We start from the raw sequence: 27,699 nt of genomic DNA, 5'->3' as shown, positions 1-27,699 counted from the left end.
ATCACTTACCAATCACTTCTTGATCACTGTGGTTTAGATACTTTTTACATATATAAGGCAAGGTGGACCCACAATCCCGACTCTGCCAGGCATTTGGCATCAATGAATTCAATGTTCCACAATGATACTCAACAAATGGCTCAAAACTTATTTCTGAAAATACAGTGTATGTGTGTTTAATGTTAGAGGCAAAAGTGGTTAGTTTAAAATATATTGATGTCATTTTATTTATTCAAGTATGATATATTTGACATATGTAAGTGTGGTGTTTTAGCATCAAGGAGATAGCTCTTCTCTGGCATGTGTGACAAATCCTAGAAGATGCTATATTATATCTATGATTTTGCAGTTGAAGTCCAGACATGACAATGAAATGATTTTTCAAAGATAGCAATAGCTGGTTTTGTTTTAAAGAAATATTTGCAGTTTGTTGCTATTTTTTAAAACAGCTGACTAGAGTCTTGGCTCTAAACCAACCCTCCTGCAACCTTGGAGAAACAGCTTACCTTCTTGACCTCCATTTTCTTGTCTGGAAAAGCTTGCCTTATAGGAATTCAGGCAAGCTTAAAAATGTTTATAAACCACTTTTAAAATAACATGACTTCTATATGTGTGGGACATAGCTGCTGTGTAAGGCTGTGGGATAATGCTACCCATCAAAGGCACATAAAACACTGCAGGTACCCGGGTTCCAGTTCAGATAGTTGAGCGGCGTTCTATCAGACCACTGCCAGCCAGCATTTTCATCCAGTTGATTCAGACCTATCCACATTTCCACCGCTTCACTGCCCAAATGCTCTAAAATGAAGAGAAAAATAAGAGTTTGAACACGAGGAAACAAACACCCCCCTCCCCACAATGATACACTTCTTTCTTGTTTTCTCATTCCTGAAGGATGTAGTCATAAATGAATTGGAGTCAATGACAGAGAAGGGTTTTAAGTGCTACTAAACCCCACTCTGATGCTTCAGAGTAACAAAGTCAGGCTCTGGCATCTTGAGAAACACCGCATTCTTATAAAGGCTCACTAACAGCAGTTCTTGAGCTGTGAAGGGCTTAATCTAAGCATCCAGAAGTGCTGCCTTTAAAGGATCATCAATCCACCCAAGAGTGCATGGTTGCACATCTGAGACCATCTGATTTGCATGAACTCATGCAATTAAGGGTTTTGGATGGGGGAGGGGGAAGTGTCCAGGTAGTCCACTCCAGAAAGCGCCCCTCTGTCTATCCTCTCTTGCTATGTGTTCCTGGTAGCAGCTTTGGCTTGGAGGCTCAGGACTGCAGTTTGCTGAGGTTACCATAGGCTCCAAGTAAGGGGAATAGGAAGAAGTGATGTTAAATCTGTATAATGGGTATATGTGTGTGCACATACAATTTTCTGTATTTTTCAATATTTTTGAAGTATTTCACAGTTAAAAAATTAAACAATGTAAAGAACTTTTTTTTATCAGGATCTAGCAAGGAAGAGAAAACATAATTATTGTTAGTGAATGGAGACGAGTCCTCAAATTTAAGAAGGTATGCCAAAGCAAGCAGCAATGGGGGTGGGGGTGGGACGGCTGTCCAGTGTGAGAGCCAGTAGGAGTTGTGTGACCAAGAGGAGAAGCATAATCCAAGGGACCAAAGTATCCAGGCAGGCTGGAGCCATACAATGTTGCATCTTCAGCTGGGATTGGGAGAAGGCTTTCTGTCAGGCTGCCTCTGTGGTCCCTGCTCCCAACCGCTGTGCCATAGCTCCTCACATTTTAATTTAACCCCATTTTTGTTAGAGATGCTATGTATAAACATGTATATTGGTATGCCTGTGCTGAAAAACATGGTTCAAAATTAGAGAATTAGGGGAAAGTTTTCTTTGGTTTTTCTTTTGTTACCTGAATTAAAAAAATTATTCTAGAATAAAAGAAAATAAAAGAAATAAAAATAAATAAAAGCCAGCCCAAAATGTAGAAGGCGAACCAGGGAGAAGTATGTAATGGAAATTAAGGGATGGATATTTTTTTTTTTAATTTTTTTTTTCAACGTTTATTTTTATTTTTGGGACAGAGAGAGACACAGCATGAACGGGGGAGGGGCAGAGAGAGAGGGAGACACAGAATCGGAAACAGGCTCCAGGCTCTGAGCCATCAGCCCAGAGCCTGACGCGGGGCTCGAACTCACGGACTGCGAGATCATGACCTGGCTGAAGTCGGACGCTTAACCGACTGCGCCACCCAGGTGCCCCGGGATGGATATTTTTGATTGCATAAAAATATTATATAGTTGTTTAAATGATGCTTTTAAAGTATTTAAAATAATTAGAGATTTTATTGACATTGAGAGTAAAATGCAACCTACTAAATTAAAATATTAATAATATTTCTGAATTTGGGGATTATGGCTCCCCAAAAAGAGAATGGATTCACCAAACTGATCATGTACAATGCCAAAAGGAAAGCCACAATAATTTCAAAATGATCTACACAGTGTATATTATAGTTTATGATTGTATTTCAGTTATTTTGCTTTAAAAAAATAAAAGAACTTCCTTTAAAATCCAACAAAATTTATTATAGGATACATTTTAAACAAGTCTCAGAAACTTAGTAAAAGTTGATTTCTCATCAGATCATGGAGGTAAAAAAAATAGAAGAGACAGAGACTCAGTGAAACTGACTAATTTTGTGACACTCTCAAATGTTGCCACTTAATCTTTTAATATATAAAAGGGAGCACTTTTCTCTTTGTCTTATAGTTCATCTGTATCGGAACCCAATATATTTGAACCAGATGCAGGGGACTGAGACTGAGGCCCTGGCAGGTAAGACTTGTGTCAGGAAAACTCATGGTTTATGCTGGTAGTTTCAGAATAATTACTAATCGCATCCCCTTTTATTCTAAAAAGAGTCTCAGTTTGAATGATCAATTGTATGAGCACGCCAAGTATAAACACCAGTGCATTCACATAATAAATGAGTCAGCAGCATCCTCTGTGATTGAACATTTCAGTTACATGGTGGAAAACTGGAAGAACTTAACCCACTTAGGAAAGAGAAAAAATGGGGTTGTAATTCTGAGACCCCAGAAACCCCTAAACAGAAACAGCATACCATTCACTGGTCCCACCTTTCCAAACTCCTGCGGCACTTACACAGAGTCTCTTTCTAACGTCATTTTGATTAGTCCTTTCAGTAACACTATCGGATTAAATAGTGGGTATTGTGATGACAGGAGGCGGCATGGAAGATGGATTGACAAGGGAGAGAAATTTTCCCATTTCATATCAGGGCAAATGCCAAGCAGTATTTTCAAATAACCTAATTAAAATATTAAAATATTAATTACTCTTATCTTAGAGGTATTTCAAATACCCTCTGTGCAGTTGTTTTAACAATACGCACAAAAATCATTGGGTAATTTATAATGTGTGTTTAAGGTTACAAGAGCTGTTTATTTAGCTTTACGACTACATCGGCTCACAGTTCTGTAATAATGAACTCAAACCTAAATTCTTTTGGATATTTCTTGGCATTTGTGACAGCTTAGATAATTCCTTATAACTATTAATGTTCACCAGCAATTAGCAAAAAACTAGACTATTCTCATCATTAAAAAAATACCATGGTCAGAACAGGGTTCTGTCTTTATGAATAGACTTCTGTTTTCCTAAACAATCCCCGAAGTCTAATTATAGAATTGTGGTATTTAAATCAAAGTCTCTGACATATCTTACTTCTTTACTCATTATTCAAGTTTGATGAGTAAGTCCAAACCTTCTTATTAGAAATTCTGACAGTCAAGATAGGTAACAATTATAATTCATAAATGGTATGCAAAATTTTTCTGTAAAAACCATTACAGGCTAATAATGATATTAGAAACTGGTGTTTTCCCTGCAATATGACTCACTGAAATCAGTTTTGATCATAATTTCCCACTTTTGCCTGTCTGTGGGCAAAAGGGGCAAACCTGCCCTGTTCACGCATTTGTTACGTTCCTTCTGGAAGGTATTGATGACTTTCAAAAGCTTCATCTTCCACCCAGTGAATCCACTTCCACAAACTTGTAGAGAAATAATTGGGGATCTATGCCCAAAGGTAAGTGCAGGGATGGTTTATAAGAGCAACAAATAAATAAAAACAAAATAAATAATTTTACCTATCTATCACTATCTAATAGTAGGGGGTTAGATAAATATATTCTTGGTAACCTATAATACTAGGTAACCATTAAAAACCATGATACAGACCTATATTTATAGACATGGGCAGATGTTCATTATATGCTGGTGCATGAAACAAGCATATTATCAAACCGTGTGCATAGGTGTTAAATGGTTAACACACATTGAGTGTTTGTTATTTTCTAAGACTTCATCTGCATCATAACATGTAATCTGTACTGCTAACAAGTAGCATGGCTATTATTTCCATTTGATAGGGGGGGATTTGAGGTACAGAGAGGTTAGGTCACTTGTAGGAGGAGCTCTGCTAGTAAGTGGTAGAGGCAGGAGTCAAACTCAAGCATATGGTTCTCTGGTTCCTGCTCCTAACCACCATGAAATAACTGCCTCCTGTATTTATTCAGTACTATTTTCCATAGACACTGTATATGCATGCATGCCTTTACATGTTTTGGGTTTTGTTTTTTTTGTTTTTTTTTTTTAGAAAAACATGATTGCTCCTGGATTATGGAATTATGGGATACTTTTCTATCTTTATACTTGAAATTTGAAGAATATTCTAGGGGTGCCTGGGTAGCTCAGTCAGTTAAGCATTCAGTCTTGATTTCAGCTCAGGTCATGATCCCAGGGTCATGACTCCACGCTAAATATGACGCCTGCTTGGGATTCTCTTTCCCTCTGCCCCACTCATGCTCTCTCTCTCTCTCTCAAAAAAAAAAAAAGTTATTCTAGAATAAACATGTACTACATGTGCAATAAAATTTGAAAAAAGGCATCAGAAACTTATGAGTGACTAATTTTGTGATATTTTCAAATGTTTCTAAAATTTTTTTAAAAGCTGTGTGTATACATCTACAAACATATTTAACCTATAAAGGAGAAGTAAGAGGAGAGTTTAGGTGATAGGTAAAACCCAAAATCCAGCCTTTTAGCATAACTCTTTGACATATTATTGTCTTATATTGTTAGTTAATATGTGTGTGCTTTTGCTTTTCCAACTAAATTTAAGTTCTTTGTCATGTAAGAGAAGGCCTATGTACCTGTGCATACTGACTGACAGGTGAGATTTTGTTTAATTAATAAAGGACTTAGGGGCGCTTGGGTGGCTCAGTCGGTTGAGTGTCTGACTTCAGCTCAGGTCATGATCTCACAGTCCGTGGGTTCGAGCCCTGCGTCCGGCTCTGTGCTGACAGCTCAGAGCCTGGAGCCGGCTTTGGATTCTGTGTTTCCCTCTCTCTCTGCCCCTCCCCTGCTCATGCTATGCCTCTCTCCGTCTCAAAAATAAATAAAACATTAAAAAAATTGAAAAAATTAATAAAGGACTTATTCATTAACAGAAGCTGAATAGCTAAGATCTCCAGCAGAGCAGGAATCTGTACGTAAGTTTAGAAGTCTCCCAGATCCACTATTAGAGCTGCAAATTCTCCGGGGTCCCTTGCTGGGGCCTCAATTCCTCTTCTCCAAGGGAGAGAAAATAAAGAATATATGCCCAGGTGCAAATGGAATGTCCCAGCAAACAGGTCACAATTCTGGGTGTGAGTCGGCACCATATTAATAAAAGAAAAAATATTTTTAAGGGACTTTTTATTTATTCAGAATATATTTTTGCATACCTGGACATAACTGTTAACAAATCATTTTAATTGCATTAATATCAGTATGCATCATCCCCCTACTTACTCCTTATGAAGTTTTCTTCGTTCTCATCTGCAATACTTAGTAAAGCTCCTCCTTGCATCTGGCATGAAGAATGTGCCTCACTCCAGGAAAGAGAGGAAAGCAGGTTGAATTGGTAGCAAATGTGTGAATTGAGATCCTTCTCCCAGACAGCATCACAACCCACTTCTGCAGATGCTGAAAACAAAGTCCATTACAACATTAACTATAATCCTATTTTATATAAACAACAAGGTATTTTTCTAAAATGAATTTGAATGGAATGATTCCAACTTCAACCTCTAAAACTTCAGTGCCTTATTGATTCTTCATTAGGTCTTTATGATGAAATATGCATTGTTATCCCACTGGCACTTTATGGTTCAACTCTTTCAAGATTTAAGGAAATTCAAGAAATTATCAATAAAGAAGGTCCAATCCCTTCTGGGAAAATAAGAGAAGGCATTTTTAAAAGGAGGAAGTAGATGTGAAGTATTTGTGAAAATAACATCTGAGTTCCTTAAAAAGCAGTCATTTAGAGCTTTATACTGAAAGCATTTAAATGTTTATTTGAGACACATGCAAATGTTGTATCAAAAAGCCTTTTCCCCCAAATACCAAAATGCTAGGTGGGATAAAAGAGATACAGAAATATGAGTCTGAAATGAACATAGTTTTTAAATGAACCCTGAGAACAGGAATACTGATACTCAATTTAAGATAAAACTCTTTCAGCCAAAAGAAAGAGAAGTAAAATCCACTTGTGAAACATTGCATAGTATGCTTAAATTTAATGAAGTGTGAAATGCGGATCTGAAATCTAAAGTTTATTGAAATAACAGAAAATAAAGACCTACTTTGGGTGATTTTGCTAAAATTTTAAATCAATCCCCAAGATGAACTAAGCAGCCATAGTGATGACCTGAAATCAAATTCAGCCAAAGAATTTGAAGAAAATGTGAAAATGTAGAAAATGCAAAACATGTTACAGCATGAGTGTAACGGATGGACAGGCAATCTGCTAAAATCTAGAACATTATTTCCCAAAGTGTGATCCACAGAGTAATACAACTTCACAAACTCTTTAAGAAGAGCTGGGACATAATGCATCTATAACCTCCAAGTTCAAAATGTACGATAGCATAGAAAAGGCTCTGAGAAGGTCTGTAGTAAAGAAACAGCTCAATTTTAATTTGGTTATACCTCAAACTTACTTAACAATGAAATCTTTTTTGTTTGTTTCTTTTCTCCATAATACTTAGATGGTTCCCTTGGGAATGTGAAAATTTGTTTTCATGTCTGATTACAATGTGCTTTCCCCAGAACTGAGTTAGTTAAGTAGAAGTTATTAAACCACATATAACTCTAAAGCTGTCTATAGAGTTTTCTGACTGATACATGAATTTATAGAAGGATCCATGATTGAAGGAGGGCAGAAGAGAAAGCTGTCATCAAATAGGGGCAGAAGACAAAGCTATCATCAAGTAAAAATTAAGGAGAGGAGAAGAAAGGAAGGAGGAATATTTCAGTAATCATTCTTCTCTGGTGTCTGAAATTTCCCCATTGAGAATGGGTTTTTAGAGATTGTCTTCAGTTAGAATGTTAGATCATCCCTGAGATGAACAACACAGTAAGTGTTAATAGACATAATAATAGACATAAGCTCAGCCCTGTCCATCTGGTGTTCATCTCTCATGAGGCCATGAGAGAAGGGTACGGGGTGGTGTCTACAGTTTCAATTTGCATAAAAATCATCTAGTAACTTGTACAGAAAATGTAGATTCCTTGTTCTCAGTCCCAGGGATTCTGAATTAGGTCTGAGGTGGGATTCAGGAACCTGCATTTTAAACATATTCCTGATTCTAATCCAGGTGGTTCACAAAGCAAACACCAGCAAATATTGACTTGGAAGAAAAAAATTAAAGCACTTCCCAAGGAGTGCCTGCAGGTCTGAGTAGCCCTTTACTACTAAAAGATAGTAGGTTGTCAGAGGGGAGAGATGTAGGTAGAAGATACCAGAAGGGGAAATTGGGGGAGGATGTCAGGAAGAGAGATCTGGACATAGGGTACCTGCCTCTCATCTCCTGCCATAAGGAAAGATTTGATAATAAATCCTAACTGTAAGTCTTCAGGCCACAGCCATATCATGATATGTAAAGGTCTGAAGGACACTTCAATTGATCTCATTCCCATTTTTGCCAAGAGTTGGTCCTGCCCTTTCAATGGACATAGACTGAGCTGTGTAGACACAGCTTTTTGCAGTAACCTGCATCAGTTCCATACATTGCACAGTTGAGATGGAAGGCTTACAGGTGATCCTGTCTCTGCTGCAAATTACACAGCCCAGTTTTGTTAGATTGTCCTTGGTTTGGATTATCTGTGCCAATTCTTATGGTTAATCAAAAGGAAACTTCCAGTCAAATGTTTGCAACAGGTGCCTATATTCTTCTAACAAGTAAGTTCATTTGTCATTGAATTTTTTTATGTTGATTTTTTTTTGAGAGGGAGGAGGGGCAGAGAGAGGGGGGGACAGAGCATCTGAAACAGGCTCTGTGCTGACAGCAGAAAGCCCAATGTAGGGCTCAAACTCATGAACCTTAAACTCATGAACCAGGAGATCATGACCTGAGAGGAAACCAGAGTCGGATGCTTAATTGACTGAGCCACCCAGGTGTCCCTGAAATTTGGTTTTAACTAAAATATTAAGAATTTGTACTTCTGTGCAGTCAGACACAAGTCTTCTCTCTTCTTCTCTAGGTAGACTGTGTGTCACTCCACGGATCTTATTTGAAGGTTGTATGGTAACAAATGGGATGAAAGTGTTACCCTGGGCCTGGGCACTGGGATGTGCTCTCCTGATTTCCCTTCAGGATCGAAGGCCTTATTTCTGCAGCTGTCAGCAGACACATTCCAGTATTAATTAGACCTTTTTCAAGGACTGCCTTTGCAGAAGTCACTTTCCCCAATATCTCCTTTTCCAAAGGCGGCCTGCAAACTATGACTGGTCCGTGCAGGGCTATAGGTCCCTCCTCTCACCTCAACTGGGAGTAATTCCAGCCTGAGAACTTCTCATAGAGTCAGTCTAGGGGTCACCAGGCCTGCATCACAGTTGTGCACAATGCTACTTTCTTCCCTTGCTTTCCACATGTATTGATCCTGAGAACATTCCCCAAGAGACCTGCTGTTCATCTCTGCCTCAGAGACTGCTTCCCAGGAACCCACGTGGCATAGGCTCCCATCTTGGCCTGGAGCATTAACATTTACTTATTCTTATTTTTCTTGCTTCTTCGTAGTCTCTCTTCCCAAGCCACTGAAAATCGCAAGATTGAAGGCTGGTGTCTCAGGTGCATTTAATCATTCTTGAAAAATTCTAAGGGCTGGAATCATATTGTTATTTTTCTTTGCATCTATGGTTGTCTTTATACTGTTTCTTCTGTCACTAAATTATGAGCTCCTTAAGGAAAGCAACTGTGTCCTATATATCTTTGTATCTCCTACTATTTGATGAAAGAGTACAAAATATTTTTGCACCATGTTATAAATAGGTGATTCTCCCCCTCCCCCAAGTATACCTCTCTTCTAATGAACTGAAGTCTATTCATGTCAACGCTGATTTTATTATGGATTTTGACTGGGATGCAGCCATTCCTTTCCTCTGTTAACATGGCTGTTTTTTCTTCCCTAAGGATACAGCCTTGCCATTGTCCCAAGTCAACTGTCTCTTGCCACTTTAAAAAATTTTTGAGTTCTTCAAAAAAATTAATTCGCATATTATTAGAGCAACTCCAAGCTATAAAGTTATTATTTTCTCTCTCTTTTGTTATTATTATTATTTTAAAATATTTATTTACTTTTGAGAGAGAGAGTGCAAGCGGGGGAGGAGCACAGAGAGAGAGAGAGGGAGACACAGAATCCGAAGCAGGCTCCAGGCTCTGAGCTGTCAGCACAGAGCTCAACACAGGGCTCAAGCTCACAAACTGTGAGATCATGACCTGAGCTGAAGTCGGACACTCAACCAACTGAGCCACCCAGGCGCCCCTAGTCTTTCATTTACTCATCATATAGTTGGTGGATATCTGCTCTCTGCAAAGTGTTGGTAAATCTCATGTAAAAAGAATATCAGACCAAGTCAGGACCTCCTGCTGTACATTCCCAATGCCTTACAGGGCTTCTTGGTAGCCCTGATCACAACTGAAATTAAATGATGTATTTACTTTTTCTCATTAGTTCTCTGTTTTTCCTGATAAAATGTAAGTATCAGGAAAGTAGGTACCATGTTCCATCTTTTTCATGCTATCTCCCAAGCATACCCATCTGCATTTAAAGGGAATTGGGTAGAGGAGAATATACTATCAAAGGAAGCTGAGAAATGGTGGCCACAAAAGAAAGAAGAGAGCTAGTAGATGTGGGTCCTGGAAGCCCAAGAAAAGAGATGGTGTGAATTTTGTTATATGTTGCTAAATCTTGTTGAGGACTGAGTCCATAAGTGAGCATGGAGCCCTGTTCAACAGAGGAGCCCAATCATTTGCCTTCTCTATGCCTGCACCCAACAGGGAAGCACAGAAAAGTCATTCTGATCATTTGATTATCAACCACCCTCAATACTTCCTGGAAGCACTGCTAGTTTTCTCTAGTAAGCTTGCTCTCCAGCAGCCACAATACTCATTTCACACTTTTTCTGTTGTCCAAACTTTTTGTTCCTTCTTCCCCTTCTTCAGAGAGAAAGTCTACAGCCACTGGACCAGTTTCTCCTCATCTTCTCCTATGACCTAATCAATCAAGCTTCTTGGACCTGTACCACCCTCTCCCTCTTAAGAAATTGTCCTTACATCTATGCAAGGCCAGTCTGTCCATCTATGTTCTAGATCCTACTTCCTCTGTCTTCTGAGAGATCATATATACACAGTCAATTGCTTTCACTTTGCTGTATCTTCAACCTCTCTCTGTTAGATCATTTCCACATGTATTCAAAGATGGTCTAGTGTCTCTCATCCTCAAACAATAAGAAACAAAAATACTTCCTCCCTTGACCTCCCCATCCCAGTCATTGCCTTTTCTCCACCCCCATTAGTCAAATCCTTTTATACACACTCTATCTTCAATTACTCATCTCCCATTTACTCATTCAAAAAAATAAGTTTTATTGAGATATACTTGACATGACATATAACTCATTTAAAGTATATAATTCAATGATTTCTAGTATATTCAAAGAATTGTGCAACCATCACCACAATTAGATTTAGAACATTTTCATCACTCAGGACCCATTAGTAGTCACTCTCCATTTCCCCCTCAATCCCTATCCCCACCTTCAGTCCAAGGCTGATCAGACTAATCTTGTCTCTGTCTTTATAGACTGTCACTTATTCTGGACAGTTCATATAAATGGAATTGTATAATATGTGGTCTTTTGTGACTGGCTTCTTTCAGTTAGCATACTGTTCCTAGGAGTTGTCTATGTTGTAGCATGTACCAGCATTTTACTTCTTTTTATTGCCCAAAAATATCCCACTGTATGGCTATATTACATGTTATTTATGCCTTGATCAGTTGATGGACATTTGGGTTGTTTCCATTTTTGGGCTTTTATGAATAATGCTGCTATGAGCATCTGTTTATAGATTAGTGTATGGGTACATGTTTTCATTTCTCCTAGATACATACCTAGGAGTGGAATTGCAGGATCATGTAACTCGATGTTTAACCTTTTGAAGAACTGACAGACTGTTTTCCAAAGCAGCTGTACCCTTTTACAATTCTACCAGTGGCAGATGAGAGCTTCAGTTTGTATCTTCATCAGCACTTGTTATCTGTCTTTCTGATTGTAGCCATCCTGCTGGTTGTAAAGTGGCATCTCGTCGTGGCTACTGTTTGAATTTCCCTGATGGCTAAAGATGAGCATCTTTTCATGTGCTTATTGGCCATTTGTAAATCTTTTCTGGAGAAAAGTATATTCAGATACTTTACCCATTTTTGAATTGGCTTGTCTTTGATTATTGAATTAATTAGAATTCTTTATATATTCTAGATATAAAGTCCCTTATCAGATATATGATTTGCAAATATTTTCTTCCATTCCATGGGTTGTCTTCTCATGTTCTTGATACTGTCCTTTGAAGCACAATTTTTTTTAATATTGATGAACTCCAATTTATCTATTTTTTTGTTCCTTGAATTCTGATGTCGTATCTAAGAACGCATTGCCATATTCAAGAGCATGAAGCTATGTCCCTATATATTTTTCTAAGAGTTTCAGTTTTATCTTTTCCATTTAAGTCTTTGATCTATTTGGGGTTAATTTTTTTATAAGGTGAGAGAGAGATAGGAGTTCCATTTCATTCTTTTGAATGTGAATATCCAGTTTCCCTTACTATTTGCTGAAAGACTATTCTTTCCCCATTAAATTATCTTGGCATCCCTTTCCAAAGTCAATGAACCATAAATGTGGACTTGCAATTTTATTCCAGTTTTTTAAAGTTTATTTATTTATGTTTTAGTAATCTTTACATCCAGCGTGGGACCCAGACTTACAACCCCAAGATCAAGAGTCGCATGCTCTTCCAAGTGATCCAGTCAGGCACTCCTAGTCAATTTTGACAGTACTACATTGTCTTGATTACTATACCTCTGCATAAGTTTTGAAATTGGGAAGTATAAGTCCTCCAACTTTGTTCTCTTTTTCATTTCATTTTGGCTCTCTTGGATTCTTTGACTTTCCATATGAATTTTAGGATAAATTTTTCACTTTTTACGAAGAAGTCAGCCAGAATTTTAAAGAGATTGAGGTAATACTGCCTTAGCAATATTAAGTCTTTTGGTCCCATGAGCATGGAATATGTTTTCATTTTAGGCCTTCTTGAACTTCTTTCAACTATATTTTGTAGTTTTAAGAGTATAAGTTTTTCACTTCTTTTGTTAAATGTTTCCCAAAGTATTTTATGTATTCTTTTGGATGCTATTATAAATGGAATTGATTTCTTAATTTAATTTCTGGGTTGTTCAATGATACTGTACTGAAATACAATTGATTTTTGTATATTGATCTTCTATCCTATGAATGTGTTTATTACTTGTAATTGTTTTTTTAATGGATTCGTTAGAATTTTATATGTACAAGATCATGTCATCTGCAAATAGAGATAGTTTTAATTCCTCTTTCCAATCTGGATGCCTTTTATTTCATTTTCTTGCCTACTTGCCCTGATTTGAACCTCCAGTACAATGTTGAATAGAGGTGGTGACAGTGGACATTCTCATCTGACTCCTGATCATATGAGGAAAGCATCCAGTATTTCACCATTAATTACATTGTTTGTGGGTTTTTCATAGATGCTCCTATTAGGGTGAGGAAATTCCCTTCTGCTCTTGGTTTTTTAGTGTTTTGTTTTGTTTTGTTTTGTTTTAATTCCATGAAGGGATGTTAAATTTTGTCAAATATTTTTTTTCTGCATTCATTGAAATAATCATGTGGCTTTTGCCCTTTTTCCTATTGATATGGGTATTATATTAATGGTTTTCAGATTTTAAACCACTTTTGCATTCTTGGGATAAATCATGGTATACAATTCTTTTTGTATGTTGTTGAGTTCTGTTTGCCAGTATTTTGTTGAGGATTTATGCATCTACATTATGAGAAATATTGGTCTGTAGTTTTCTTTCATTATAATGCCTTTGTTTGGTTTCAATATCGAGGTAATACTGGCCTCACAGAATGAATTAGGAAGTGTTCTCTCCTCTTCTGTTTTTCCATTTACTCTCTAACCCACACAGTCTGGCAACTAGGGCACATCTTGTTAAGCCCATCAATGACCTCCATGTTGCCAAGTCCAGCAAACACTTAAGTTTCAGATCTTGTCAAATCAAGCCCGTCAGCCACATTTGGCAAGTTGAGCTTTCTCTCTTGGCAGATATACTCTCTTTTCTTGACTTTACATGCTTGGTTACACTTCTACCTCTTTGGCCGCCTGGTCTCAGTCTCCTTTGCTGGTTCATTCTTCTCTGGTCAAACTGAGTGTTTAGGTCTTAAGACTTGGGCCTGAACCCCTTTCTTTCTATTCTACACATACTCTAGACTATCTAATCCATTACTACAACTCTCAGATATTTAGAGGCCTTTACGTCTAACTGCCTAGTCCACATCTCACATGATTGACTGATACGTAACAAGTTCCAGTCTGAATGCTTGATTGTCTCTTCCAAATCTGTATCTCCATTAACTTAGCTATGCATATCAGAAACCTGGGGTCTTAATTAACATCTCATTTTCTCCCTTATCTCCTTTAAGTCTCTCCTTACCAGTGAGGAGTCCCACCTCCTGGTTAAAAATCTATATATGATTTTTCAGGCCTGACCATAGGCAATTACAAAGGTTTTACCTGGCAGACTTCATGGGGGAAGGATGCACTCCCACATCAGACTTGGTTCATAGCCAGTGCACTGAAGTCTCTGAAGGGAATTTTAGTCAAAGACTCAGGTCCCCTGGCCCATCATGCTCTTCACTTGTTTGCATTCCTAGCCCTGGAACCTTCATTTCTAGGCCTCTTTATCTGCGGCCTTGGGATGATATCCTCTTCATGTACCTCTGCTGAGGTTGGGGGTGGAGGAGGGGGAACTTTCTGAAGACACTTTTACTCACTCTGACTCTTACTCAGTCCTTTTCCACTACTAGCTTTTCTCCCCCCCTTAACCCTTGATCCCAGAGTCCACAAAACTGAGGAAGCTTTTGTTCAGGGCCCTCTGATCCTTTTGACCCTCAACCAGTGTGCCATTTCATAAGGAAAAATGGAACAAGAGGAGTTGGTGCTTCCTCCCACTTTAGGCTCTTGCTTACATCTGACAGTAAGTGATGAAAGGCTTAACTCTTTCATTTTTGGCTTGTTGCTTGAATCAACTACTCAGGCACCCGACAGCTCAGCTCCTTCTCTCCAGCTCAGCTGTGTTCCTGACAATCACATCCTATTCAGTCTATCTCCAAATTAGATCTTCAATACATCTATTCTCCAATCCCCTTTCTGCTACCTAACCCAAGTCACCACTATCCCTGGGTCAACTACTGATGTGGCCTTATAACTGATCTCCAGGATTTCTCTCTTACTCCCTTCTAAGCTATTTGCCATAAAGAAGTCAGAATGACCCTTAAAATTTTGTAAATCATTATCACATCACTGCTTAAGATCCTTTTATAGCTTCCATTTATAGTTAGAATTAGGTAACTCTTTACCCCTAGGACACCTTGAATTATCTTGCCTCTGCATGAGTTGACCTCTGCCAACCTCTCCAGAATGTCTTGTTCCTTTCTCCCTTACTCACTGTGCTCTTGCCACATTGCCTTTCCTAGATAGTAGCAGTCACCTCTTTCCCTCCTCAAAGCCTTCAGACACATGGCTAGTGGCATGCTGGGAGTGATGGTGGGGAAGCAGTCACCCTCGACAGGTAACAGTATTTTATCACGGACGTTGTTTAGAATTGTCAGTGCATGTGCACGGTGAGTCAAAAGCAGATTAACCTGTAGTTGGTTTTATTATTTCTTTTCAGTTCTATTCAAACAATATATTCCCTTATTGCCGGTACACCCAGTGCTGACCAGGCCTATAGGCTTCTTTTCAGCTTGCCTCCTTGGTACACTGCTGCACCATGCACCTGTGAATGGATATCTCATCCCCTCACTTTCTATCTTGATAACGCTTACTCATCTCTTGGACTAGAGTTTAAATACAACATACTCAGGAATGCCTTCCTTGACTCACAAATTTAAATTAGATTTCTTACTGATAACAACATTTTGTTAAAGTAGTACTTATCAAAAATTGTAATTATATATTAATTTGGGTATCATTCTCGAATGCGAACTTCATTAGGCACTATGGCTTTCATCTTTCATGTTCATGGCTGTAATCTCAGCAGTGAGCTTGGCACATAGTAGGTGTTCAATACAAATTTGTGGGACTGAATGAATGAATGATTTGTGGAAGTGGAGATCAGGCATGCATTGTCATAGAAGTAAAGGAGAGACAGAGAAAATGAAAGCAAGGTGAAGAGGTATAGACAATTCTTTTGAACTGTCTGTTGGGGAGTGGTGAAAGACATGGGTGTTTTCAGGAGGCATAAGTGGGGATGAAGGTGTCCTACTATTTTTAAGATGTTATTTTAAGACATGAGCATGTTTGACTGCTAATGAAGAAGAATCCAGTAGAGTGGTGTGCATTGAAATTACTTAGAAGACTTGTTAAAACAGATTGCAGAGCTGCACTTCTAGAATTTCTGATATAGTTGTTTGGGGCTATGGCTGATAATTTGCATTTCTAGCAAGCCTGCAGGGAATGCTGATCCTGCCAGAATGGGGATCACACATTGAGAAACACTTAGATACAGGTTGGAGAAGGATGAATGTGGGGCTCTGGAGTCCAAGGGTGGGGGAGAATTTGCCTTAGGGTAGAAGGAGGAACACCATTGTACAGGATGGAGGAAAAAAGATGGGTGCAGACCCAAGTAGGTTTAAAGGTTAGGGACCAGGAAGTTGTCAAAACTTCCCCTCTGATAGATCCTGTTTTCATTATGAGTAGGAATTCAGGTCATTTCAGGTCAGGAGAATCAGGAAGGAGAATCGGGGGTAGGATAAGACGTTAGAGGAGGACAGAGAGGTTGGTAGTGTCACTGTGGTGAGCAAGTGAGCAGCATGACAAAAGACTATAGCATTGCAACCAGTGTTGAAGGCTTAGGTGAGGTTTGCAGTCATACATCCGTGTTAGTACCAATCTGCTCTGTTATACCATTGAAGTTAGTGGTAAAAAAAAACTGTATCAGCTGAATAAGGTTCAAGGGCAATCCTCAGCCTATTTCAGAGGTTAGTGTCTTAAAAATATCTCAAGCTAACTAAGCATGACTGTCCAGCTGTATAAAACACACAATTAAGAGGTACTTAGGATGGCAAAGAATTGCCTCTAAACAAACCCAGAGAGATTTCTATATATCTCCTTGTTCCTGAAAATTTATAGTGATAGGTATTTTATTGCATCTTTCACTGCCAGTGTGTTTGTATATGTAGTAATATTAAATTTAAATTTTGCTCACTTACAATCATCTTTTTTTTAAAAAAGGAAGCATCATTTTACATTGAGATACTAAAAACTTCCATTAAGAAAGATGATATACAGAAGCACAAATCTTATTCCACTCACTCCTCCCTATTCTATCCACTTGTTGCTTCTGTGGAAAGAGCCATCAGCTTGCTCGGATTTCACCCTCTGACACATCGTTTTGAGTTATGTTGGTCACCAGGAACTAAAAGTAACAAGAAAAGAAGAAAACTGGAACTGTAATTTAGCACTTTACAAATATACATGCACTACTGGTTGTGGTAAAGGTCAGGAGAGCTGACTAGCAGGCTGTCAAGCAGAAGCAGAAGCAGCTTCTGCGCTATCGGAAGACTGGGGTGGCACAGGGGGTGAAAAGCCCCAAGCACCACTACACCCAGGCTTCCATCTGGGAAATAATAATTGCATAAGAGACAGAGGATGGTGGGGCGCCTGGGTGGCGCAGTCGGTTAAGCGTCCGACTTCAGCCAGGTCACGATCTCGCGGTCCGTGAGTTCGAGCCCCGCGTCGGGCTCTGGGCTGATGGCTCAGAGCCTGGAGCCTGTTTCTGATTCTGTGTCTCCCTCTCTCTCTGCCCCTCCCCCGTTCATGCTCTGTCTCTCTCTGTCCCAAAAATAAATAAAAGTTGAAAAAAAAAAATTAAAAAAAAAAAAAAAAAGAGACAGAGGATGGTAAAGGGCTTTTCACAGAACCTCAAGAATACAGTGTAATACATGTTAATGCTGTTGGTGTTGGTTCAGGTACTTTTAATAAGGACATCTATGAGAGATAGAAATGGAAAGAGAAGACAATGCAAATGATAGGACATCTGACTCAAGAATCTAAGGAGCATAGGGATTATAAATACATCTACCTACATACAGATATTCAGATTCAGATAGAGAAGGTTAATGACTAAGCAGTTATTAAACAATGAAACACTTTCATGCTGGTTGGTGAATAGCTACCATCCTGAGCTCCCTGAGGGCCCCTTGTTGTGCCAGTCTCTCCTGCATCTTTTCCTTCATCCCACCTCCTCACATTCCAGCAGCTGAGGGGTTAATACCAGCACTGGGCCTTTGGGATTCCTAACCTCCATGCTAAAGTCTCTACTTGGATTGGTCAATAGCACGTAACATATTAGTGGTTAAATGTCTTAATATCACCTATGTATATGGATCTATGTGGCACAGGATTATCTGCATGCTATGAATTGTCTGATGAAGAATTATCTGCAACAGGATCGTTTGGGGTACTTGTCAAAAATGCAGATGCTTACTTCTTGATATGTCTCTGGAGGCAAGGATAATAAAAGCGAAAGTGAACTATTGGGACCTCATCGAGATAAAAAGCTCCTGCAAAGCAAAGGAAATAATCAACAAAGCTAAAAGGCAACCAATGGAATGGAAGATGATATTTGCAAATGACATACTGGATAAAGGGTTAGTATTTAAAATTTATAAAGAACTTAACAAACTCAACACCCAAAAAACAAATAACCCAGTGAAGAAACTAGCAGAAGACATGAATAGAGACTTTTCCAAAGAAAATATCCAGATGACTAACAGACACATGAAAAGATGCTCAACATCACTCATCATCAGGGAAATACAAATCAAAACCACAATGAGATACCACCTCACACCTGTCAGAATGGCTAAAATGGACTATTCAGGAAACAACAAATCTTGGCGAAGATGTGGAGAAAGGGGAACCCTTTTGCACTGTTGGTGGGAATGCAAACTGGTGCAGCCACTCTGGAAAACAGTATGGAGATTCCTCAAAAGATTAAAAATACAACTACCCTAGGATCCAGCAATTGCACTACTAGGAATTTATCTAAAGGATACAAAAATGCTGATTCGAAGGGGCACATGCACCCCGATGTTTATAGCAGCAGTATCAACAATAGCCAAATTATGGAAAGAGCCCAAATGTCCATTGACTAATGAATGGATAAAGAAGATGTGGTATTTATATACAATAGAATACTACTCGGTGATGAAAAAGAATGAAATCTTGCCATTTGCAACAGTGTGGATGGAACTAGAGAGTATTATGCTAAGTGAAATAAGCCAGTCAGAGAAAAACAGATGTCATATGGTTTCACTCATATGTGGAATTTAAAACACACAACAGATGAGCATAGGGGAAGGGAATGAAAAATATGATAAAAACAGAGAAGGAAGCAAACCATAAGAGACTCTTAAATACAGAGAACAAACTGAGGGTTGCTGGAGGGGAGGTGGACAGGGGGATGGGCTAAATGCGTGATGGGCATTAAGGAGGGCAGTTGTTGGGATGAGCACTGAGTGCCACATGTAGGAGATGAATCACTGGGTTCTACTCCTGAAGCCAAGACTACATGGTATGTCAACTAGCTTGAGTTTAAATTTAAAAAATGCAGATCCTTGGATCCCAGACACTGGACTCACTGCATGTCTGAGAGAGGGGACAGGATATGTATTTGTACCTATGCCATAGGTGATTCTAGAATATCATATCAAATATAGTCTTGCATTTTCCAGCATAGAGCAAATCTGTACTGTATTACATCTACAGGCCAAGTTCTTTGAAGGCAGGGTCCTAAGTCCTAACACTCTTGGTATTCACTGCTATGCCTGGCTTAGTGCTGTTGACAGACAATAAAGAGAAGGGGTCATTGATTCAGAAGTGCATACTGAAAAGATAAGTTATCTTTGATGATGATACATGTTGATGGTGATGGCTAATCATGGTGAGTGCTTACCATGTGCCAGATAGTATAATTGCCTTAGATGCATCATCTAATTGGATCTCAATAACTCTAAAAGGTACTGTTATGATCTCCACTTTATGGTGAAGAAACTGAGACTCAAGATCTCATCGTTGAAAAGGAAAAGGACCCCAGTCTTGGTCTGTCTGACTTCAAAGCCTATATTCTCTTTTATTCACTAAACTATACTGGTTCTTAGATTACAAAACAATTCTACAGATAACTTATAAATCACATTCTTTGGAATTCATCTCTTCAATGTGCTTTTGCTTCAAATTTATTTGTTGCATTTTGTTAAATATACGAAGGAGAGGGGCACGAAGATGAGATAGTAGGAGCAATACTCTGACTTGCAGGAACCAAGGTGAAGGACATTGAATATAGAAAGTAAAAGGTATATGTAAATATTCTTCAGTATTTAGGAGCTATTGGAAAACTTTTAGGTAAATAAAAATAAAATAAGTACTAAATGAGAAAAAAGTTGGAACATTGCAGGTGTCAGATTTTGAAGTTCTAGCTAGAAATTGAGTAATAAGGAAAGGGAATCAAGATGAGAACTCATTGTTGAGAAATAATGAGGGCAACAGCGATTTTAGAAAGGTCATCAAGGAGCTAGCTGATGCCTGGACTTGACAATGGGCAAGACAAGCAGTCTGGACATGGAGAAATTAAGCCAGCTTATAAGAGGGGGGTGGACTGAAAGTAGATATAAAGAATGAGTTTTATGCACATTTAGGTTTGTTTTGACGTATTCTGCCCGGAAGCTGGGATTAATGAGCATACGGAGTGTTATAATTTCATTCTGGTTAAAGCATCCTTATGCACTGAGCTTAGTGAAGAAAGGCTAATTAACATCTTTTGAACACAGGAGGGAAAAAAAGAGTATACATCAGAATTGTCTTTTCAAGGCAAAACAAACACAAAATCAAAATCTGGATAAATGGAATCAGAGTGCTTATTCAAACTTCAATATTTCAATCCTGGTGCTTGTCTTTAGATACAGATAACTTTCTAATCATGCTTGATTCATTCATGACATATGGAGAAGCCTAGATTTTGTTCTTACTGGGATCTGGGCAAAATCCCCACTTCTCATCTCTTTCATATCGGCTTGTCGTGGCACACCACAGTAAGTTGTCTTCCCGCCCTTCCCGGGTGCATTCATGATGCCACTGATGGTTATACTGGAAGGGAAACATGCACGGTGTTCCATGGGCATTCCCTTTGATTGTATACAAATCTAGGAGAAAGATAAAGACAAAGTCAAATAAGTATTACGTCAGCTTTATCTTTGGAAACTGTCATATGGTGAATACACTTTTTTATCGACTGAAAACCTACAATGGGTGAGGCCCTTGCTATATCACTGAGAACACTCAGGACCTACTGTCTAGTGTATGTAAAAGTACAAGGGTTCAGAGAGCATGCTGATAAGTGGCTTGTTTACATAATTATCTACTTGTTTATTTACTGTGGTGCCCCTGCGACAGTAGCACACGTATTTGTTAATGGATGAGAAGGAAAATTAAATGGAGATTTACTTCTTAACTTAAGAAAAATGTTTATTTTGAGAGAGAGCCAGCGAGAGAGCACATGAGCTAGAGAGGGGCAGGGAGAGAATCCCAAGCAGGCTCAACACTCAGCGCAGAGCCCGACCTGGGGCTCAATCCCACAATAATGAGATCATGACCTGACCCAAAATCGATAGTCAGATGCTCAATCGACTGAGCCGCCCTGAGTTTTACTTTACAATACCTTCCACTCCCCAAATACATCAGAGATCAGCATCTGAACCTCAGGAGTTTTATAGGCATCTATTACTTCTTTTTATTCAATAGATATTTATTGAGCATTTAATGTGCCCAGCACTGGGGATGTACTAATGAGCAAACCTGCAGATGTTCCCTTTCATATGAAGCTTCTGTTCTACTGGGGAGAGACAAAGAGAAAGCAAATACACAAGTAAACACATAATTCCAGGTAGCAGTAAGTGTCATGAAGAAAAACAAAGCAGGGTAGGAAGACAGAATGACTGTGTGTGTGTTTGAAGGGTGGAGGGGCCCTATTTTGGATAGGGTTGTGAGTGAAGACCTCTCTGAGTAAGAACTGGGGGAGGTGAGGGTGCAGGTCTTTGCAGAAGAGTTGTTCTGGTGGGAGGAACAGCAGATACAAAGGGCCTGTAATGAGAACATGTGTGGGGCGAATGGAAAGAGCAAGGAGGTGCAAGAGGAAGTGCAACTGGGGAAGTACTGGAGCGTCAGCTCACAAATGGCCAGCTCTGCCACATTATGGATTTTGGCCTTTACCCTGAGGGTAGTGGGAAGTCACCAAGTGAGTTTTGAATGGGAAAATGACATGATCAGATTTCCATTTTTAAAGACTAACTCAGGGTGCAGGGTAGCAAACAGAACCTACATAGCAAGAGGGGAAAATGGGATGACTAGCTAGGAGACCTCTATTGTAGTCAAGGAGAGAGGAGTGTGAAGAGGTGGCCTGTTGGCTGCCTTCTCAGAGTATTACAATAATCGGGCATCCTTGGCCTTAAGCATGACTCAGCAGGGGCTTTCAATGGTGAGGGGGATAAGGACTGCCTTCGATTAAGTTAACAGGTCCTGGAGTGGAAGGGCCAGCTGTGGAGATTCCCACTCCTTCCCCACAATTGGCAGGGGCTAGACCAAGAGCACCCCACATCGTTGGCCCTAGAAGTTTGGGCTGTTGAGGAATTACAGGTGTTTCAGGACACATCCCCTTGTTTCAGTCCTCTGAATTCTGCTCAGTCTTCACTTGAGTGCATAGGAATGTGAGTATCTGCCTAAAAAATTAACACAAAGCAAAATATTAAGTTCTTCCTTAGGACTGTAGACTATTCAGAGTGCTGGCCTGCAGCACTTACTTATCGTAGTGAGTCCTGCTAATGGCCTGCTCTTGGCTCTGTCTCTCTTTATTCTTTCCTTGTAGGTACAGGAGAAAGTCCTGCTTTGGATTGTAGGAGTTCCTTGCTCTCCTTCCTAGAGTTGGGGCATCCTTGGCCTTAAGCATGACTCAACAGGACTATGCTCTTGTTAAGGCATAATTCTATAGAGCACCATGAGGTCAAGAGCCACATCTGTCTTGTTAGCTTTTATAAATTAAATGCCCAGCCCGACACCCGAGAAACAGTCACTGCTCAATAAATATGTGATGGATGGATGAATGAATGAGGAAAGCTACAGAACAGAATCTAAGAGACAGGTTTGCAGTTTCAGAATTTATGCCATTTTATGTTTGTTTTTTTTTTTCCCGCTTAACATGTCAAGTATTATAGAGCTATGGAGGATGAAAGCCCCCACTCCTGAAACCATTCTTCCCACCGCTTGACACTTGCCAATTGTTCCTGACAGTCGTGTGTGGTTTATCTTTCAATGCCTTGTACGTGACCATCACATGGATGCCAGGCAGGCATGAGGAGGCATTGAGGTGCTCCGTAGACATGCTCATACCTGGGGCTGAGTTTGTACAATAATAGAAACCATGGCAGGGGAGGTTCTTCTATTCATCCTGACAAGTCTTTACTTCACAGACTTTATCTTCCACCTTTATTTTCTCTTTGTCTCCTATACTTGTTCTTTCGTCCCCTTTCCATTGAGTTATTTAAGTGTTTTCTCCTCTAAAACCTTTAAATTCTGAGTTTGCTTCATTAGCTGAATTTAGCAAGTTCATTCTAAGATTCCAATAATCCTTTTATGATAAGCAAGTAGCAACTAAAATGTATTTAGCAGAAGTCCCTTGAGGCTCTGGGTGCTGTCATATAATTTACAAATCTTTACTTAGGGATAATCTTTCTAAGTATGTGATTTCATAAGTACTTTCATTTAAATTATTTTTTACCTTTGTGCAGATATTCACAAATGCTTCCACCACCTGACATGTAGGAAATCCACTTATGAAGATATTTCCATGAGGCCACAAGCACGTTGTTGTGATTCACCTGGACCGTGTACTGGAGAGGGCCGGTGATCATGTTCCTGTTACAGCGCCATCTCAAGGAAACGTGAGTGGAATCACACTCATATATGCTTAGTAGCTGCTCTGGATTCGATAAATTCAGACCCAGGCAACCACTGCCTCCTATGTTAAAAAGGCGGTGGTTTGAAACCCACTTCCACAGCATGTGCTTGTTTGCTGGTTTGCAGTTCTCCAGGGTCAGTGCAGATTTGCCTGCTTGAATGCATTTCTTGAGGCTCTCACTCTGGATAACGAATATTCCTTTATCTGAAACAACAAAATAGGAAACGTGGCATGGAACTTTCATTTATCATTAACTAGTGTCATGAGGATCCTGGTGTGCATGTCTAAGATGTTGTATGTGACAATTTACAGCCATTTTGAACAGATCTGAGGTGATGGATGGATCCACCAGAAGGGCTTTATTTGCACAAAACAGAAGCGTTTCTTAGGAAATATAAATGGACTTGTTGGAACTAATGAGAAAGTGATCTAAGACCTCCATGGCCAGTAGCAAAGGCTGCCTATCAATCCACAGGGGAGAGGTACTATGGTGAAGGAACTCACCACAACTGGAGAGAGAGCAAGGATTGGTAATAATACTCAGGGCTAAATGGGAGGGACATTGCATGCCCAGAGGTATGGGGATCTTTTGGTTTTCTTTAGACAAGCGCCTGAATATTAGTAACATGGCAGCCAAATCAAGGGCCACTGAAATGAAAACTTCTACCATCAAATTCCTACAGGCAACCGAAAGGATAGAAGCAAAGTGTTGCTTTGTGTCTTGATACAAGGTGTAAAGCTGGTGGGGAAGAAAAGCTTCTCCAATTTGCTCTCTGTGCTGAGTCCAGGTGGAGTAAAAAAAGTGGGGACATTTGCTGTGGGTGGGGATGGCCTATTCACTATAGAATACTTGTTAAGTGGTACCAGCAGCAAGTGGATGCCCAAGACCCCCACTCGGGCCCCCCCATCATGTGTATTTTCACATGGGAGGTACTGGAGCACCATGGCAGTGGCAAAACCACACAGGCCACAGGGAGATATGGAGAGAGTAGGCTTTTGTGATGCACCTCTGAACCTCCAACGCCCTGAAGATATTTGGGTGAATTTCCTGTGGAAAAACTGGAAGGGCCCAGCCAGGGAATGGGTATTAGCTACCTGCCTGCCATCTGACTACACCTCATCACTGGCCTGGAAGATACCGGTTATACAATTATGAACTTGTTCTCTCGTAGGTTTTCTGAAGGTAGAAATCACGTCTACTTTCTTCAGTCTAAGCACAGAGTGTACTGAACATGTTTTAGAAGTTGAGTAAATGCCTGACGTTGATTAGATGTGCTAGCAGCTGTACAGGTCTGCCTGTGTAGGCAGGCAGGCCTAGGCTTCCTGAGTTACCCAGCTCAGAATGTCTGGTCAGGCCCAAGAGTTCTTTTATTCTCTCTTCTTGTAGTTTACCTCCTGTCCATTCTTTAAAAATCTGAAGGGACATTATCAATTTCCCTTTAAAATGACTGATTCGGGGCAAGTCGTGTCCTATGGCAGGGGTATAGAAGTGACAGGCAGAGGCCTTCTAGGGATTTGGAATAGCATGGAACGGGCTTCCTTGTGCATGGGGACAAGGGGAAAGTTCTTTTGTTTTTTCCTAAGTTACTTAGGCTGAGAATTGATTTACAGTAACCAAAATCACTTAAGACATTGTTAAAAAAAAAGATTGTCAATGTATTAATGAAAGCTATACCTCATTTAATAATTGATAACCTTACTTATAAGCGTATATTTGAGGAGTTGAATTAGTTGTCAGAAAATTGCTTTGATCATCATATATCAGAGCAAAAGAGAAGGGAGTGTGTGTTTGGGTGGGGGAAGAGAATGAATGGTTTTAGGGAGATTTCATTTAGATCAGGAAATTTGTTTTCCTAATGAAGACCATGTCTGTATGGTTATTAGTAATAGTCATTCAAGATCAAATCTGCCCCTTGCCAATGTGATGTAGACTCTGATAATTAACCTTCTCTCCAACTCTTCTTTTCACCTTTTCACGCCTGGGTAGAACGTTAACCTTAATTTCTGTTGTAATCTCCTAATTACTTTCTAGCTAGCTCAGAGTTTCATTAATTTTTTACTAAAGGAAAGTCATTTTACTATAACTGTTCTGTAGTTTAGCTTCTATCTCATTTACTTGTTCAAATATATCCACCTACTTACTGGCTAGACCTCAGCTCTCTGGGCCTCAGTTTATACACCTAAGATGGGTAGACAGCCTACCTGGCGAGTGGTTGAGGGCTCTCGAATCAGGCAGATCAGTCTGGAACTTTGGGCAAGTTTTTTAATCTCAGTAAGACTCACCTTTCCTTTTTGAACTGGCAGCATGTGTGATACTGATCTCATAGGGATGTTAAGGGCATTCCATTATGTAACCCATGCAAAGCACATCACACACCACTTTGGCATGGGAAGACTTCAGCAAGTTGTTAGTATTGTTATTGTTACTCTTATCCCTCTGGCTTCCTGATTCTTGGTCTGCAAATGCAACTGCAGATCTGGTTGAACACTGAAGAGTGCTAATATGGGCATCCCCAAAGACTTCTATCATTAGCAGAAAAATGCATTTTACTCTAGCTTCTGTAGCACACAGTGTGTGTAGACTTTTTAGTGTTAAATGATCCTGAGATCACCTTTTATGGAGGAAAAATACTCTTCAAAATCAAGATAACAAAATATTTTTCTTGTTTGTTCAAATATACGTGCAATCATGAATTAAGAGTCTCCATCTGTTCATCTTCCAAACTAGTATCTACCTGTAAAGTCTATACTGCAGTTCTCTTATAAGAAAGAGAAAAACACATAATGTTGACAAGCAGTGTATGGATAGGCAAATGGATGGTCTTTAAGTCAACATGGACATTATATATTACTAACATTTTGGATGAATAAATATTTTTAAATGTTCAAATTATTAAGTGTTAAGAGAAAAGGAGTGGTGTAATCAAACTTCTGTAGTTACACTAGTGATCATAAAAATACCTTCCTGAAGCAGAAGATATTAGACACACCTCATCCCATGCTGTTCACTTTTGGAGTGTTATTATGTTTTCACGCCCAGCTGTCTTTAGAATGTAGCTTTGGAAAAGTTCCTCAGAATGTATCATAAACAAGTAGCTCTGGCTTACCAATAACAATAAATATGCCATCTCCAAAAGAATACTATGCCACACTAAGCTAAAAAATGACCCAATCCCATTTTCCCATTAAACTATAATAGAATCTGGTCCTGGCACCATTAATCTCCATAAATTCACTGAAGAGAAAACAATTGCCTTCAAATAAACTCTGAGGAGACCCAATACGGGTATCAATATTATGATCATTATTATATGCATATATAGGCTGTCTGTAACAAACACATAATGTGAAAAAAAGCCACCAATCCTTAGCGTCTATAGTCAGGTTTTAAAAAGTATGAAAATCAAATGTGGGAGGAATCAAGATTGATTATATATGTCAAGGACATCAGTTCTGCTTGAACACTGATTAAGTGATTAATGAAGTACTGCCAGAATTACTAAATCTCTTTGCAGTAAAATGTTATTATACTTCCCTTCATAATTATAAGTTTAAGAGGGGAAAAAGGATTGATTTACTAGAAGTAACTTACAAGCTAATATTCATTCTTTTTTATTCCATGGAATAAAATCCATGGAAGACAGTTCTACTTTCTACTTCTGGGTTCCTCTGAGGAGATCATTTTAGACCCACCCTTTGCCCCACAGGATAACATGTACTTTTCGAAGGAATGGGAGGAGAATGCTTCCTTGATCAAGTGTGGAATTTAAGTTCAAGGTAATCCTTTTTTGACTGCATATAGAAAATTACTTCATTCCACAAGCATTCATTGGGTGCTAGCCATGTGGTAGGCACTGTGTAGGGCACTAGAGATAGAGAAATTATTTGCCTAAGTATCTGTCCCTTAAAAGTATACCTATTTCTTCTGAAATCATGAGAATACTCCTAGTTAATGAAAAGAAGGAGGTTCCATCAGTGCCAAAGAAAACATTGTAACCACATTTAAG

General features: G+C 39.2%; 1 protein-coding gene across 3 annotated transcripts in view; it reads right to left on the bottom strand.

Annotated features, from left to right (window-relative positions):
• PLA2R1 (phospholipase A2 receptor 1) overlaps nt 1-27,699 on the bottom strand; it is a 126,603-nt gene that overhangs the window by 85,138 nt on the left and 13,766 nt on the right. For 2 of the 3 annotated variants that reach the window (XM_047870178.1, XM_047870176.1), the window contains exons 2-6: nt 23,513-23,896; nt 20,712-20,885; nt 5,840-6,013; nt 685-798; nt 10-153 (exon numbers count right to left, since the gene is read on the bottom strand). In XM_047870178.1, coding sequence (XP_047726134.1) covers nt 10-153; nt 685-798; nt 5,840-6,013; nt 20,712-20,885; nt 23,513-23,896 — 990 coding nt within the window. The remainder of the gene's footprint in view (nt 1-9; nt 154-684; nt 799-5,839; nt 6,014-20,711; nt 20,886-23,512; nt 23,897-27,699) is intronic. The other variant, XM_047870177.1, reaches the window with a different exon arrangement.

This window comes from Prionailurus viverrinus, chromosome C1 (assembly GCF_022837055.1).
Source record: "Prionailurus viverrinus isolate Anna chromosome C1, UM_Priviv_1.0, whole genome shotgun sequence".
Taxonomy (NCBI): domain Eukaryota; kingdom Metazoa; phylum Chordata; class Mammalia; order Carnivora; family Felidae; genus Prionailurus; species Prionailurus viverrinus.
The sequence above is the reverse complement of the archived record's forward strand: the minus strand, read 5'-3'. Positions and strand labels throughout refer to the sequence as shown.